The following is a 16,530-nucleotide window of genomic DNA, read 5'->3' on the forward strand; positions in this document are numbered from 1 at the left end:
AATGAAGAAAGATATGAAAATTTTAATATCTTTGTAATTGAAGAGGCACCAAAAGAAATGATCAAATTATAATATTGAGAATGGTGATGATGTTGATAATTTTAATTATAATGTTGTTGATGCTACTACACATATTTAATTTGTATTGCATTATTTGTAATATCAAAAGTTGTTACTGATTTGTGTGGTTGTGGATTAAATTTTTTTTTTTTTTTTGGATTTTGTCTTGTATGGAATAGCTTTTTTAATTATAAATATGTTTTAAATGTTTATGTTTTAAAAAAAACACATTAGGGCTATGTTTGGTATGAGGTATTGACAGGTTGGGACTGGGACTGGTATTGAAGAAACCCACAGATACAATGTTTGGTATGATGGATTCTTTAATCCTTGGTTCTGATGAAACCCATGTAGATGGGATTAATGAAACCCATGGGGGAGGTGGTATTGAAAATTTAAACCTAGGATTGAATTTTTTTAGACCAAAATGCCCTCCATTTTTTTACACATATGGCCTTCCACCTTCGTCTTCTTCAATCTCGCAACTACTGGCCAATGTGAAAACCTTCTCCTTCTCTAATTTCGCAACCACAACCTCTAGATCTCGCAATCGTCACTGCGTTCTCCTTCTCCGATCTCACAACCGCCAACCTCTAGATCTCACAGCCACGACCTCTAGATCTCGCAACCATCGCTACCTTTTCTGTCGCCGATCTCGCAACCGTCGCTATGTTCTCTTTCCCCAATCTCACAACCACGACCTTTGGATCTCGCAACTATCGCTGCCTTCTCCGTCGCCGATCTCACAGTCACTGTCATTTATATCTCAAAATCACTTTTGTCTCCTTCTCTCACAGGTTCAAACTCGATCTCCCTCTCTCAAAAGATGCACAGTCGTGAAATGAAGATGAGCCTGTGCTGTCATGGTTTTCGAGAAGGTGTTCCAATTTTTTTTTAATTTTAAGGATAGTATAGTCTTTTTATATTTTATATTTAATTGTAAAATAAAACAAAAATAATTATTCTCTATAAGTATTGCCTCATACCAAACATAATTTTAAAGTCTCATTCCCATTACCAATCCCACTACCAATCTCAATACCAATCCTAATACCAATCCCTCTAAATTTAGGCTTGCGTACCAAACAGGGCCTAGAGTTGCAGGCAGGCCCTATGGCCCTAAGACTTGGCGCTGAGTTTCGAAAAGCCTGGTCCTAAAATAATACATTTCCAGGTTTTTTGAACCAAATTCTTTTAGGCCCTGACCATTCAATTACAGTGCTTACCCTAATGCCCAGTTCTATTAATTTTCAATTTTTTCCTTAGACAGTGGAAAATGTTGGACAAAACTGCATTCAACTCCCTTGGGCACAGAAAAATCTCAGAGTTGGCTTGTCTTCGTTATCCTTTCTTTTCATTTTCTCTTCATTATTCTAAAATAAAATCTGAACCGGTCAAATGTGGTATAGATTAAATTTGAATGATCCAAATTTAAAATCTTTTTTATTTTTATTTTATATTTATTAAAATTAAAATTAAAATTTTTAACAAATCTATTTTATCATTAATTAGAACAATTCACATTTAATTTGAAGGATCCAAAAATTATAAGTATAAAATAAATAAAAATAAAAAGTAAAAATTTTAAATTTAGACCATCCAGATTTAATCTACACCAAATCTAGACGGTCCAAATTTTATTTTAGGATAGTGGAGAGGAAATGAAGAGAAGGGATAATGGAGACAAGTCAAGTCCAAAAATTTCTGGCAGAAAGAAAATTGCATAGGATCAATTTTAGTAATTTAGTTTGATATCACTAAAATAACTAGTTGTTGCAAATGGCAGTATTTCATCAAGTCTAATTGAGTGTTTTTGTTCACGTATAGACCAATGAGGTTGGGTCTGTTAAAAAGGATTAATCCCTCACATTTTTTATAAGAGAGGAGCTCACATTTAATTTTTGACTGTGCCCCAAATATAATTATTTTCAAAAAGAAAATATATATAAGAAATTAAAAAGAAGTAAATGAAGAGCTATGGATGTTTAAAAAATAATAATAAGGAGGAGCCTTGATGAAATACTGCCAGGTGCTTATTATAATTGGATACGTTTTCTGTCGGCAAACCGAAAAAAAAAAAAAAGGAGAAGAAGATACGTTTTCGTTTTATTATGTTATTTCTTTAAGATCCTTGTATATAGATTAAAATACGCAATAAACATGCATAAATGTGATATGTTTTGCTAAATTTATCCCTTTTTAGGTGTAAATGTTTAATTGTATTAAATAAGTTAGTTAAATTATTTGACTAGATAAGAGTGAAACAAGAAAAGTGTTATTAAATATTGCTTTAAAATTCCAAAAAGGTTCATGACATGCAACAATAATTTTACTCTAGGAAGACTGATATTACAAAATAAAGGAAGTATTTTTCATGGGTGTGATGTAGAAAAATTTCTTAAATATTGAATTATTTTATAATATTTAAATAATATTAAAACATTTGAAAAATATTTAAATAATTCTCTTGATATATAAGCAATTTTATCGATGGGGTCTAATCTAATAGCTAACTCGTGCAATCATCCCGCAGGATCAACGATGATGATGGAGATGCGGGATATTCTTGTTTTAACTTAAAGATCATTTTAATAATTGATCAATAAAACTTGATCTCAATTCAGTCATTTTTTTAACGGTGAAATTTCAGAATCCTTCATACGTGGAATTTAATTAATCATCATCCATCGTCATTAAATGATGATAGAAAATTCCTACTTGTATTATAGAAGGTAAAGAGTAAAAAGTAAACAATTCCTTGATAATTTTGCTGTATGCACTTTAAAAATTAGACAACCTCAATACTGCTCGGGAGATGAGAATCCTCCCATTCACATTTCACACACAATTTGAGTTGCTAACATATAACTTAACATCAGTGTGCTCTACTTTTCCTTAGTAAAGGAACAATTAACCATAGGTATTTAGAGGAGAGTGAAATGGATAAGAAGGCCGCTTCGGAAGTGCTTAATGGTTAATACCCTTTAAAACCGAATGTTAGCATTTTCCATAAAATGACACCAATTCCTAACATGGGAATGACATGACGCAACAAAAGACATTGGAAGGTATGGGCAACTATAATACGCATAGTTTGCTAAGAAAGGTATAAAGGAGGCAAGTCAGACAAAATCAGTTAAACCAATAAATTGTAAACTAGTATTTTTACTAACTTAATGAAATGCTCTATTTATAATCAGTTTGATCACATTTTGATTAGAATGACAATTAACTCTTGAACAAGTGTCTTAATTAATTAATCACCAATTCAATTTTTAATACCTTGTAGAGCATCCATATGCATTAGAACTCAACTAACCAACTAAATAGCAGCAATGCTTCACAAATGAGAATGGCTAATCCATGAATGACATTTCTTTTATTGAAAGACACTATTTATTGTGAGACCCCCCAAAAGGCCCAGCAATAAAAAAAAAAGGTTTAAAATAGCCCTACTCCACTCTACTGGTTGGCTTTTTCCTTGTAAAATAAAACCAAAAAAAAAAAAGGCAAAGAAAGCAAAATAATACAAATAAAAAGTGTTGAGCTTCTTTTTATTATCATGATTAGAGTTGAGAGCGATGGCACGTAAGACCTGCTATTCACTTTATGAGCTTTGTGCGTTAGAGCACCCATTGGGCCTCCTCGCAAATCTCCCCTGCCACAACACAAAGCACAACACGTGTTACCTTTTAGCCAAACAAATACCATACATATTAATTAAGCCATCATGAAATTAAACATGCACCAAATCATTCTTCAGGATTTAAATCTTCTAAAATTAAGAATTCGTGAATTTCATAAAATTAATTTTCAAAAAGTGAAATAAGATTTTATGTGTTATTAAAAATAATAACATGGACAAAAAAGTAAAAAAAAATCATATGAATTTATGAATATGAATTTTAGAGGATTTAAATCCACTTTATTATATATTGTTCTCAAAACTTTTGTTTCACTGGTTTCTTTTTATATTGCTTTCTCTGGGTAACCTGACAGAAGTTTAAATTTATTTTTTTCCTTTTATTTTTTCTCTCACAAGTTTTTTTCTTTTTGAATACAAAATCATGGCAACCATGCAGAGAGATTAAATTTTAGTCATGTTTAAAGTCGGTAAGCTTTTACAATTATTCATTCATTTATATAAGATCATAACATTTAAAGTTTTTTAAATAAGATCTAAGGGTCAGGAGATTAGCCTAATTATTTAGCACCACCACCACAACAACAGCAACGCTCCCATGCCCTTTTTTCAAGGTAACAGTGATCCGATTGGAATGATTGCAGCAAAAAAGAAAAAGAAAAACAGAAAAAAAAAAAAAAGGTCAGAGAGAGAATAATTTGAGTAAGATAGATCCTATGAAGTTGGACCAACCACATGTAACGGTCCCACTCCCCATCATTTTGAGTTGAGGCGTTCATTATCCAATCATCGTATCTTCAGACCAAAAAAAAAAAAGGCTGAGTCATACCTGCGTTCTGGGCCGTTGATCAGCGTTGACTTTTCGAACTTGATATCTGATCTTCTTAGAGAAAAGGCGGGTACGACGCTTTTCTTTATAACGCATCACGCTGGCTTCTCTTATCACTCCTTCCCCGCTATCCCAAAGCAGATCTATTTGTGCCAGCCGCGCCTGTCCCCCACAAATCATATTATCATTTTAGCTATCAAATTTTAATACCAAAACAAAAAACACGAAGCCATCTAAATTTGATTTAAACAATATAAAAATCGACAAGCAGGAAACATAAAAAAGTTTCACTTTCAAATGCGAAGGTACAGTTGACATGAATGAGGTAAAATCCGTGGGAGTCAGGTAGTACTTGTTGAAATGGAGGACACCCCTGACCTTTCCACTTAGCAAGTGGCTTACAATTTTTTGAGATAATTATTATTATTATTTGTTGTGAGTTGGTTTTTATAAACTCACTAATAACAAGGCATGTTTTTAAATTTAAAAAATACTTATAAAAATACATATCACTCACTAATAAAATTCTGATATTATCGACAGAATTTAAACTTATAACTTTATTAATTATGGTTTAAATTTTTATCAACTAGACTAATTTTTATTAGCAGAAATAATATTTTTTTAAAAATTTAGCTTTATCATGTTTAATGTTCTGCAGCTTGGATATTATTGTGCGACAGAATTAACCAAGGGAATATGACATTTTTTTGAACTCCAGAGTTCAATATCCCACTCTATTTTTATTGTTAGCATGCATATTGTTAATTGAGTTTTTACATTGCATTTTAATAATAAAAAAGAGAGAATGACAGTGAAGGCTCTCAAAGAAGGAAAAACAGCAATTTAAGCAAAAAAGAATTGAAAATTCATCTTTATACAAATGAATTAATGAACATGTACTTGTGTATAAATAAAATTTCAGTTATTTTTAACCTTCACTGTTATTTTTCCTGGAAATTCTCACTGTCGTTCTCCCTAAAACGTGAAATAAAAGGGCAACAAGTAAGAACTTTTAAGAAACTAATTTGAGATTATTGTATTGAAAATCCACGCATTTATCACATTTATGCCCTGTTAAGAATGTTGCTGAATCTAAAGGGTCCAAAAGAAAGGATTAAAAAAGAAAAACGTAAAGTTTATGTCATGCACTGAATTTTTATAACCACAAATCAACACACATTGAACAATATTGAATAATAAGTTAAAACCCATGTGCAAGCAAAAGATTAAAGAATACTTAAAAAATCAAAGGAAGAATAATAAAGAGGTCTTAAAAGGATTAATTATTTAAATTAGATATCAAATGTTAAATTTTAAAAATTTATAACTTAATCTCTTAATTTTACTACTACATTGTGATGAATTTATAATTTATTTTTTAAATTTTGATATGATTAAAGAATAAAAAATTATTTTTTATTAAAATTTAAAATATAAATTATAAATTTATCACAATTAAAGTTATAATTTTAAAAAATTAAATTATAAATTTTTAAAATTTAACATTCGGACCATAATTCAAGTAATTAGGATTTCTCTGTCATTTTTCCAAAACTAAATCCTTGCAATGATGCCTGAAGTGCATATACTTTATTAATATTATTATTATATTTATTAACAGAAAACAGTGAATAGTGTTTGGCTAAGAAATTCAATTTCAGCTTCAAGGTTGAGAAACATACCGCGCTATCATTTCCGGGCACGTCACAGGCGGGGCTTTCGCCGGTGAACGGTGAACTCCGGTCGGACCAAGCATTCAAAACCTCGTTGTAATTCAATTTCAACAGCAAACTAGGATTTGATTTCGCCTTCGGAATCGAACTCTCTTTCGGCAATTCCGGATTCCATGATTCGATGGTTGTTGGCTTATCTGCCTTCTTCGTCTTCTTCTTTTTCTTCTCCGGCGAAACTGGGGCTGCGGGAGCAGGCTTTTTTATTTCTGGCGAGATTTCAAGCATATGGACAACAGCGGGAATATTCCGCCAATAGTTCCCTTCATCGACTCCTCGGAGAGCTCTTAGTCGGAAATCGAATTTCCCGCCAAAATTAAACCTCGTTGAATCCGTAGTCCCGGGATTCACGTGTTCGCCGTGACAAGACGCGCCGAGGGAATGTTCGGCCCTGCTTCCCATGATGCTATCGATTCCCTCTCCGATTTCCTCATCGAGCATCGACTCGGCGTCGAAATCTTCTCGGCAATCATCGTCGAATTCTTGCGTACTCACTCGTGAGCTAATCTCCCCTGGACTCTGGCACGCCTTTTCTGTTAGACTAACCGCTTTGGGCTCCACTGGAAAATTACCGGGCTTCTGTTGGATTGGTTGGTGTTGAAGTAGGAAAGAGGACGTATCAAATATTTGGAAAGGAAATAACAATTCTGAAGTTTCGTCCGCAAAATTATCCGTTGTTTTGGTGAACTTGCCTGGTTTTTTTAGGCTTTCGGAGGGGAATAGATTTGGGTAAGCTTTGGAAAGCGTTGCAGCAGCTTCGTTGTAAGTTTGGTTGGGTCGCTTTCGAGGGGTTCGGGGTTTTCGGGTGGAGATAGCAAGTGGAGAATCACTCGATTCCGAGATAGTTGAAGAAGGAGAAGATGAATGCGAAGTTCGGGTCGGTGGAGACGGTGATTTGACAAAATCGAAATCGAACCCGTAGGTTCTGCCACTAGCTCCGCTTAAACATGCAGACATTTGTGAATAGAAGAAGAAGCTCGAAACAGGTTAGATACTGAAGGTCATTCAAAGCTTGCACAAGTGAACAAGGAGTTGAGTCAGCATGCAGAGAATTCAAGAACACCTAGTGAACAAAGCATGAAAAGATGTTCATCAATTCAAGAGTTCCACAGGCTTAAACCCAGAGGTACAGGAAAAGCTCAAAACAAGGAAACATGCTTCATTTTTCCCAGACTGGGAAGTGAGGAGTAAAGCGAGAAGCCACTGGCAGGGAAAAAAAAAGGTACAAAACCCTAAACCCAAAAAGTACAGGGAATAAAAGGTGTTGGCCTTAGCTTGTATATTTGAAAAGGAAATAGAAATGAATGAGAAACGAAGAAAAAGCCAAGAAGTTTAGGAACATAATTGGAGCGGAACACCCCAGAACCACATAAAATAAATAAACAAGTAGTAAAAAATTTCCCTCACTTTCCTTATTGATACAGGAAACAAAATCTGATGACACTACCAAGTATAAAAACTCTGAACACGAGGGTATTCCAAAATCCCAGAGCCCGAGGAAAGAGCAACCAACCCAGTATCAAAGATATCAAATTGGTTTTGGTCAAGGAAAGTATTGTAACGAGGAAGAGCCAAAGACACTACTGAGCGGTGTTAAGTTCAGAGAGAGAAGTTGGGGTGGTCACGGGGGAAAACAGATATAAAAGGGAAAGAAAGAAACGTTGGGAGGTGTGTACATATAGGCAATGTAGAGAAGAGAGAGAGATAGGCACGCACACAATCACAGGCCGTGCGTATGGATGGAGGAGAGAGGAGAGAGAGACAGAGAGTTGAAGACGCTTGGCACAGTACGTGATGGAGGAGGTGGAAGCGATGGAAGGATGGAGGTGAGAACAGAGGAAGAGACAATGCTGGGTTTCTGCTGTTCTGAATGTGGGACCACTCTCATTAAGCCCTTTCAGTCTTGGCTTTCTTCCTCTTTTTATCTTTGTTTTTGGGAGTCCGGTGTCTCATATCTTTAATCCAAATTAATTCGGTCCACGATTGAGGATAACACTTTCGGTAACATACCTTCTATTAAAAATTTAATTATTGCTGTATACTCAAGGTTTGAATTTAAAATTAGTGGTTAAGTTGGATCAACTCTCTTATTAGTTGATCTAAATACTTGGTGATTTTTTTTTCTCTTTTTTGTCTTATCAATAATTTTATAGATTCAATGAGTGGCTGAAATTCATCCAATAAATGTTTCATATAGCACAATAATTACAGTTGGATTATTTTTAGAGATTTTGTTATATGATATTTTAAAAGTACCAAATCTCAATTATGTTGGGAGATAACTTATACAAGGAGTGTTTTTATTGTATGTATTGTTTTAGAATTTTAGAGAAGAATTTATCTTAATAATTTTTCAATATTGATTAAATCCAACAATAATAATTATAATTAAGATATTCATCAAGTGGCTAGACACACTCCCAATCTCAAATCCTAATTTGACACTACATCAACGGGCTAGATTTAGTAAATAGCCTAATCAAAGTTTTCATCATTTAATGCTCAACTTCCTTAGAATAAAATTACCTTTAATCGGATATGAAAAATCTAGAAAATAATAATAATAATTTTACTCTGATAATAAAAAATAATTTTGACTGAAATATCCTCTGCTTACCACTTGCTTCTTAATTTTGCTTTATCTGAGGCCTGAAAATAATTAAGACACTAACTGATTGTAGTAGCTCAGTTCATAGCTGATGTATTTGTCGTGCCACTGCTAAGTTCTCAATGAATTTGCCCCAGGCAAAGGTGGGAATAAAAGCAAATGCATTTTTTGTCAGAAAAAAAAATGCCGAATTTCAGAGAATATTGAAAATGAAAATGATTGAATTGATATGTTGAGGCGGCAACTTTCATTCGCACATGTATTATTTTTTGAGTGGAGAGGAATTTCATTAAATATATATATATATATATATATGCAATACATACAGAAATGTGAGAGAGGCAATTATATCAAGCTTTTAAATATAAAAAAAGATATATGAGTATGATTTACACTAGCTTTAATATATACTAAACAAGAAAATTCATCAATAATTTCCTTGGTGAAGATATGTTGATTGCGAACTTTTCATGGTTTTCAACTTAAAATATTAATGCTAGTTTTTCAAGAAATTTTAACATGAGGTGATTGAAGTATATCAGACAGCCATGTAGTAAAATCCCTCCTATAGAAATCAACATACATATTGAGACATAGAACTTTTTTTTGGATATTTGCTGCAAAAAGATATTTTTTAAGGGCATGATTAATGTTCTTTATTTGGTCATGGTAGATGAAACATTGTGAATTATGTGTCATCTTACAATGAAGATGTTCAACATTTATGAGAAGCCGACCTTTAAAAAATAACTAAATAAAAGTCTGAACTCTTTGTAGCGTAGGTAACTTCCAAATACTCCTTTAAATATTCGTGCATGTATCATTTTGTTGCGGCTCTTGGCTGTCCATAAATTATGCCCGTTAACCTATTTACACGGTTTTTTTTTTTTTCCCTGGACCTATTTACATGGTTCAGACTAATAGGATTTGCTGCAGTTATAAAATTGTTAATTCAACATTTATAGTTAAAAAGTAAACAAAACTATGGTTCGCTTCTTTTGAAGTAATTTACTCTTTTTACCTTAAATTATAAGATATTTTTAAATAAAATCTCATATATTAATAAAAATTATTAAATACACTTTATAACTTTATTTTTTTAATATAAAAATATAAATTTTAAAAAATATTCTTTATTTAATACTCTATTGATTAAATAATATTGAAGAGAAAGAATACGAGTAATATTAAAAAAATATCATTAATGAAACTTTATTTTTATCAAAGTGTCTTATATTTTAAAATGTTGAATTTTCTTTAAAAACGTTTTATAATTTAGAAAGGAAGGAGTATTTAGTTTTTGCATCTCTCACACTTTTATTCATTTTTTTTGTGAGGAATTTTCAATATCATTTCTTGACCAACTTTTTTTTTTATATTGATTTTAACAATCTCATTAACTTCAACGTCAAATCTGAAGGGAGGTAAGCAAAAACAAAACAAAAAAAAAGAAGAAGAAGAAAAAACTAGACAGAAAACTATAGCTTTCCGTTAAATTACTACAAAGAGACAAAATAAATTAAATGTGTTTATAAATAAGATATACTTCATTTATTTAAAAATATAAGACATTTTTAACTGAATTTTACTATCAATAAAGTAGTTACTTACTTTCAAAATAATCTTATCTTTTTATATTTATCCCTATTAAACACCCTACAATAAATATAAAGTCAATTATTAATACAACAACAACAACAACAACAACAACAAGCCTTTATCCCACTAGGTGGGGTCGGCTACATGGATTGCAAGACGCCATTATGCTCTATCATTTATTAAGCTTTTAGAAATATTATTAATTAAGAGATCACGTTCAACAACTTCCAAGAGTGTTCTCTTAGGCCTTCCTCTACCTCTCTTAATCGGACTCAAAGTTATATGTTCCACTCTTCTCACTGGTGCCTCCCTTAGTCTTCTTTGTACATGCCCAAACCATCTCAACCGATTTTCTACCATTTTTTCCTCAATAGGTGCCACCCTCACTTTTTCACGTATGTGCTCATTTCGAATTTTATCTTTACGTGTATGTCCGCACATCCATCGTAACATTCTCATCTCTGCTACTCCAACTTTATGCTCTTGCTGTCCTGTTAGAGCCCAGCATTCACTACTATATAACATTGCCGGTCTGATAGCAGTACGATAAAACTTTCCTTTAAGTTTATTAGGCACCCTACGGTCACAAATAACTCCTTTAACTTTTCTCCAATTAAACCACCCAGCTTGAATTCTATGTGAAAGGGCACTTTTAAAAGAAGACAATGATTATATTTTAAAAGATTAAAAATATTTTAATATTTAACTTTTTTAAAAAATAACTTATATTTTTTAACGGAGGAATGCGTTTCTTGCATTGCATTGAAATCTGGAAAGCAAATTGAACTGTTTGCGGCTGATAGATATCTCACCTTATTAGAGTTTTGTAATTTTGTGTTGATGAATTAAAAAAAGAAGAAGCAAATTTACTCATTTTAAACCAAAGATATCAATTTCATTATTACATAAAATCAGGGAGCAAAATTAAATAACAAAAAAAAATATTAACTACTTCCTTCAAATTTGTTTGCTATGATAGTTCAGTAAAATTAAGTTTAACGAAAAACTTGGAACTCTATGCATGATGATTAAGAAAATTTAGTTCCCTATTTTATGGCAAAAACATTCTGTTTACTTGTACAAGAGTGCTGCTAAATGCTCAAAATTTTTAGCACAGTTAACATCTTATGTGCAGGATTTATTCACAAGAGACGAATAACGTATTACATTAAACTTTAGTTAATTAACAGTATTTTCAGTGTAGTGCTGAATCAAACTTTTTTATTTTTATTTTGAGCTTTGTAATTTCTATGCGCATTTTATATAGTAAATATTTCTCTTGTAATCCACCATTATTCTACAAATAGAGCAATACTGACACATCACGAGATAATCCATCAACACACACGTGTGTGTATGAGAAAATCAATAAAACATTATATCATTGATAAGTTATGAATACTCATCTCAAATTTCATGCAAAGCATGCACTTACAGCCTAGCTAATTATATATATATATATATATATATGATTTACACACAATTAGATGGTTAAGCAAAATTATCTTCAATTTATTTTTTATTGCATCGCCTGGTATTCTGAAAAATCTAAATATTATTACCATCTTCACTATATGGGACATTTATTCAAAGGTACCCTGAAATGTCATTGATATAATATTTATTTAATGTGATTCTATATCTTAAAGCTCAAATTCGATACTTTGAAATAACGTGATTCAACTTCCTTGACAAATTCAACCAAACCTCCTCAGTAATTATCTTTAATCGTTCTATCCCATTAGATGCACTCTTTTCTGGGCCACATGTATTTTTGACTTCTTTGGTAACGTTGTTGAGATATGGCCGCTTGGGTGGTGGAGTCTGCGTGATTTGAAGTTGCCGTGAGCAAAAGAAATGGCTAAGTATTCGTGTGGATGGAGCCCGACGGAGGACCCTAACTCTACTATTCCAAGTGAGCCGTCTTGCAGCAGTAATAGTACCTGCAAATTCAAGCCTCGTATGGGGTTTCTGGAAAAGCCGAAAAGGTCTACCTTATCTGCTGAGGTGGCCGAATATGATTGGGTGCTCTAGATTCTTAGGGGTTACGCGGAATAGGGTTAAGGAACCAGTTGAGAATTCACGTGTATCAAGGTAAGAGGTGGCCTTTTGGATCTCTCCTCACAGTCACAGCAATGATTTGAGCTTTTTTGGTGTCTCTCGCCTCTTATCTTCTATGCCGCCACACCCTTTTTTGTTGGCTTCAATTTCAAATTTTCAAATTACACAAAAATTTTATATGTCATTAAACCATTCAGGACCATGCCTGGTCTTAAAATTTTTAAAAATTGAATTTGTCATTAAACTATTAAAGATGTGAGGTCAAGACTTAATAATCAAAACTATAATCAAATGTCTTATTAATTATGAACAAAATATTTTATTAAATTGATTAAGATATTAGTTTAATAATTTATTAGTTCAACTAGTTGGGTTGATCTAATTTTCAAACACTACAATTTCTTTCGATAACTCTTCGTTAGGATGTTATTATCTTTAATTATATATAACTGGTTTACCTCTCTTCTTGCTAGATAGCCTAATCAATGGTGAAGTGAATTCTATTTTTTTTTAATTAGGATGATTGATTTGTACAATTCAATTAGCAATGCTTTAGCACTTATACCACTACCACAAAATAGTCTTTTCATGTCATATTCTTAGACATTTTCATATCACAATTGGAAGGGATATTATACTGGACGACTTAGAATAATGACTTATTTACGTCATATACATCTATGATGTGAAAAACATTAACCACGTCCCCATTTTGTGAAGTGAGGACGTGATAAACCACATCACCCATGATCTATAGGTGACATGGTTTATGGAAACCATGTCCCTATTTGTCGAGTGGGACGTGGTTTATAAAGAAAAAAACAAAAATGTTTTACTCTCAAAAGGGGGCATGTGGTTTCTCATTCTTGTAATTGAGAAACCACGTTCCTTTTTTAGTAGTGGTGACGTGGTTTTCTATGTACCATGGCCCTCTTTTGATATTTGGTGATGAGGTTTTTACAATTTGTTTTAAATATATATTTTGCATTTGTTTTATAATCAAAATAGAACTTGCCAAAGTATCTCTCAGAAACAGCCAGTCATACAGCTAAAAGTCCAACAAATAGTAACTCATATTTACAACCATTCATACACCATCACAACAAAATATATCAAATTAAGTATACCGATGGAACAATAAAACTATTGTTACCTATTCAAGTGTCAATATATACAGCCAAATTTCAACAAACTAATTAAACACATTAATGTTTATATCCTTCTAACTTTCCATTGTTTTTGCTAAAATTATAACTTAATGGACAAACTATAAAATTACTATGTAAATAACTCTTGAGGAAGATAACCTACTAAATTGCTTTGAATGTCACTCATGTCTTTACTAGTACAGGGGTATCATTGTCAAAAAGCTATAAATTTTTATCAGATATTCATTAAATATCCAAATTCTAAAGCCTCGTTGTTAACCTCTAGAACTGCATGTTATTTCATCACATTTTTCTTAGATACTAATCCATTTTGGTTCAATTATATATGTTTTTATTGCCCAAATTAAGAAAATGTGCATTTTATTTTGGGCTTGTATTCTTGGCTTTAATTTGATATTTTTAGCCTAATTTCATATTATTTTGATTGAAGTTTTGGTTAGAAGCATTTCTGAAGCTTTGTGGATATTTATAGAAGGCTTTTGGATGAAGAAATCAAGAGCAAAATGATTGATTTTCATTAGCTGTAAAAATAGTGCAAAACTGCCAAAGTCGTCTCAAAGTCGTGACTTTCGTTCACCACTTTTCGCCGCTGTCAGAAAAACGCTGCATTTTATTTATTAGAAATTAGTTAGTTAGGACACATATAAGCTGTGAACTCGACCCAGAATGAATTCTTCAGACTTTTAAACACATTTAGAGCTTGGTTGTGTTAGGGTTTGGGCATTGGAAGAGTTGAGATTAAGAGATTGAAGCTTTGAAAATATTTGGAGCTCATTTTCTTCGGTTTTTCTATTCCTCTTTTCTTTTCTCTCTTGTAATCTGAAATGGGTCTATTTATTTTATATATTTATAGCTTGTGAATGATTATGAGTAGCTAAACTCTTTGTTCTAGGATTATTTGGAACTCTTATATGGATTAACACTATATTTCTCCTCTCTTTTTATAATTAATGATATATATGTGTTTATTTTACTCTTTCCTTAATGCTTCTAAGTGATTGGCCATCATTTAGATGTTGGGTTCACTTAATTGATGCTTGAGAGGGCTAGGTTGAGTGTAGAACTTGGGTAATATTATGCAAGAACTTAATATTTGCATGTTGAATGGATAGTTTTGCTAGTAAGATAGAGATATACTTGCTAGACTTGCATAGCCGCATTAGGGTTGGTGTTTAAAATTGAGTTTTATTAATTGTAACAAGAGATTGGGCAATTAATTTAACTAAACACTTATTCATGACTTAAGAGAGCTTGTCCAAGTATTTTTAGAACCCTAGGTTAGCACTTATTTTCATTAAAAGCATTTATAAGAAGAGGTAATTCTGGTGTTATGAAATGCAAGGGGGATAAATAATCTTAGGTCTCAATTTGTGTTTGAAGTTTGTGAATCAATCACTTTCTTTATTTTCTAGTATTAGTTTCATTTGAAAAATCATTTTTACCTAATTATGTGTAGCTTAACTTGATCGAATTTGCTTAGTTTTTTGTTTAATCATTGTTTTTGAACAAATCCTCGAGGGAATGATACTCTACTTTCATTATATTACTTGCTATGACCTGTGCACTTGCGGTGAGCACCACTCACAAAACTAGTATTATTAAAATAAATAATGTAAATTTTTATTAGTTTCAAATTCAATAGTCTTATACATATAATAGATAATATAACATCTGTACTCTATACTCCTTATTTAGCGATGACATTAAAAATTAAAAATCAAACGACAAGTATAAACAAAAATATATGTGAAATAATTGTGGATAAAAAGTATTGAATTGAAATTACTTACGTTTTAAAAGATCCAAGTCGATGGGAGATTTTTCTGAGATACTTAACATCCTCAATTTTAAATCAAATTATCTGAGCTCAATCAAATTAATTAAGTATGTATTGCGAGGTGTGTGGTCAGAGAGGCCTAACGGGCGTGTTTGGTCTCAATTTCATCCCTAAACATAGGTCTTAAGGAGAATTGAGTCACTCGAGAATGAAAGAGGAGATTTTGTGCCACGCATTGTGGCTTAATGGATGAGCTGCTGCGGTGTATATATGACAATACACTTAGGAGAAGCTCTCTGTGCTATGCACCATGATGCATTATGTGTCTGCTACACGCATGGTCACATTTTTACTGTCATAAGTCGCGAAATGAAGCAGAAATCAAAGGATGAAATGAAGAACACGAGAGAGCAATGAAAGAGTAGTGCTAGCGCTTGGAGAAATTAAGTATTGGGACTATTTTGGAGCTCCTAAACATCAAGGTAAGCTTCCTACCCTTAAATATTTCTCTTTTCTTCCATTTTCTTGACGATAGAAGTTAGGATTTAGTTGATAAGGGTATTTTTTAGTCTATAGATGTTATAAATCTGAACCCATTGACTTAAATAAAGTTAATAGGAGTAGATTGAGCTAATTAAACTTGGTATTGATGATTATATAATGATTGAAGGTTGAAGGACATTAAATATCTGAAATTCTCATGAATATGGTAGTTTGGAACAATGTAGTTCCATTGATGACCATTAAAGAGCTTAATGATATTAATGAGGGTTAAAGAAGTTAAGAAACCTTATGGATACTTTTACATGAGTCAAAAATGAATCTTGAGTATTAATAAGTGTTAAAGTATTAGTGAAAATTAGCTCAAATATGGATATTGATAATTCGCATTGTAAATGCTTGTAGAGTAGCTATCATTGGCACCATTCTAGCTTCTTGAAAGCTTTGAGAGTAAGTATTTAAGGGGTGAAACCTTTAATCTCTCAAATGTTTGAGGTAACTGGGGGAATTATAACCTACACGTTTGTGTGTTAATTAGTTTATTGAATAA

The 16,530-nt window shown here is 32.2% G+C and overlaps 1 protein-coding gene across 1 annotated transcript; it reads right to left on the reverse strand.

Annotated features, from left to right (window-relative positions):
- Positions 1 to 2,814: 2,814 nt before the first annotated feature.
- LOC129308123 (protein CHLOROPLAST IMPORT APPARATUS 2-like) lies at positions 2,815 to 8,106 on the reverse strand. Its single transcript, XM_054949137.1, has 3 exons — positions 6,218 to 8,106; positions 4,533 to 4,694; positions 2,815 to 3,718 (listed from the first exon to the last, which is right to left on the reverse strand). The coding sequence occupies exons 1-3, from the start codon at positions 7,220 to 7,222 to the stop codon at positions 3,668 to 3,670; spliced, it is 1,218 nt and encodes a 405-aa protein (XP_054805112.1). The 5' UTR covers positions 7,223 to 8,106; the 3' UTR covers positions 2,815 to 3,667.
- Between the last annotated feature and the right edge of the window lie 8,424 nt (positions 8,107 to 16,530).

This window comes from Prosopis cineraria, unplaced genomic scaffold (assembly GCF_029017545.1).
Source record: "Prosopis cineraria cultivar Desert tree isolate PC_DT_omini unplaced genomic scaffold, ASM2901754v1 PC4, whole genome shotgun sequence".
Lineage (NCBI taxonomy): Eukaryota > Viridiplantae > Streptophyta > Magnoliopsida > Fabales > Fabaceae > Prosopis > Prosopis cineraria.

What these genes read in the sequence shown, in the direction of transcription:
- LOC129308123 (XM_054949137.1), bottom strand. Translation starts at nt 7,222, where the DNA reads ATGTCTGCATGTTTAAGCGGAGCTAGTGGCAGAACCTACGGGTTCGAT. An exon ending in TGCCCGGAAATGATAGCGCG is followed by an intron (nt 4,695 to 6,217) that starts GTATGTTTCTCA and finishes TGTGGGGGACAG; the next exon opens with GCGCGGCTGGCACAAATAGA. An exon ending in ATCAACGGCCCAGAACGCAG is followed by an intron (nt 3,719 to 4,532) that starts GTATGACTCAGC and finishes GTGTTGTGGCAG; the next exon opens with GGGAGATTTGCGAGGAGGCC.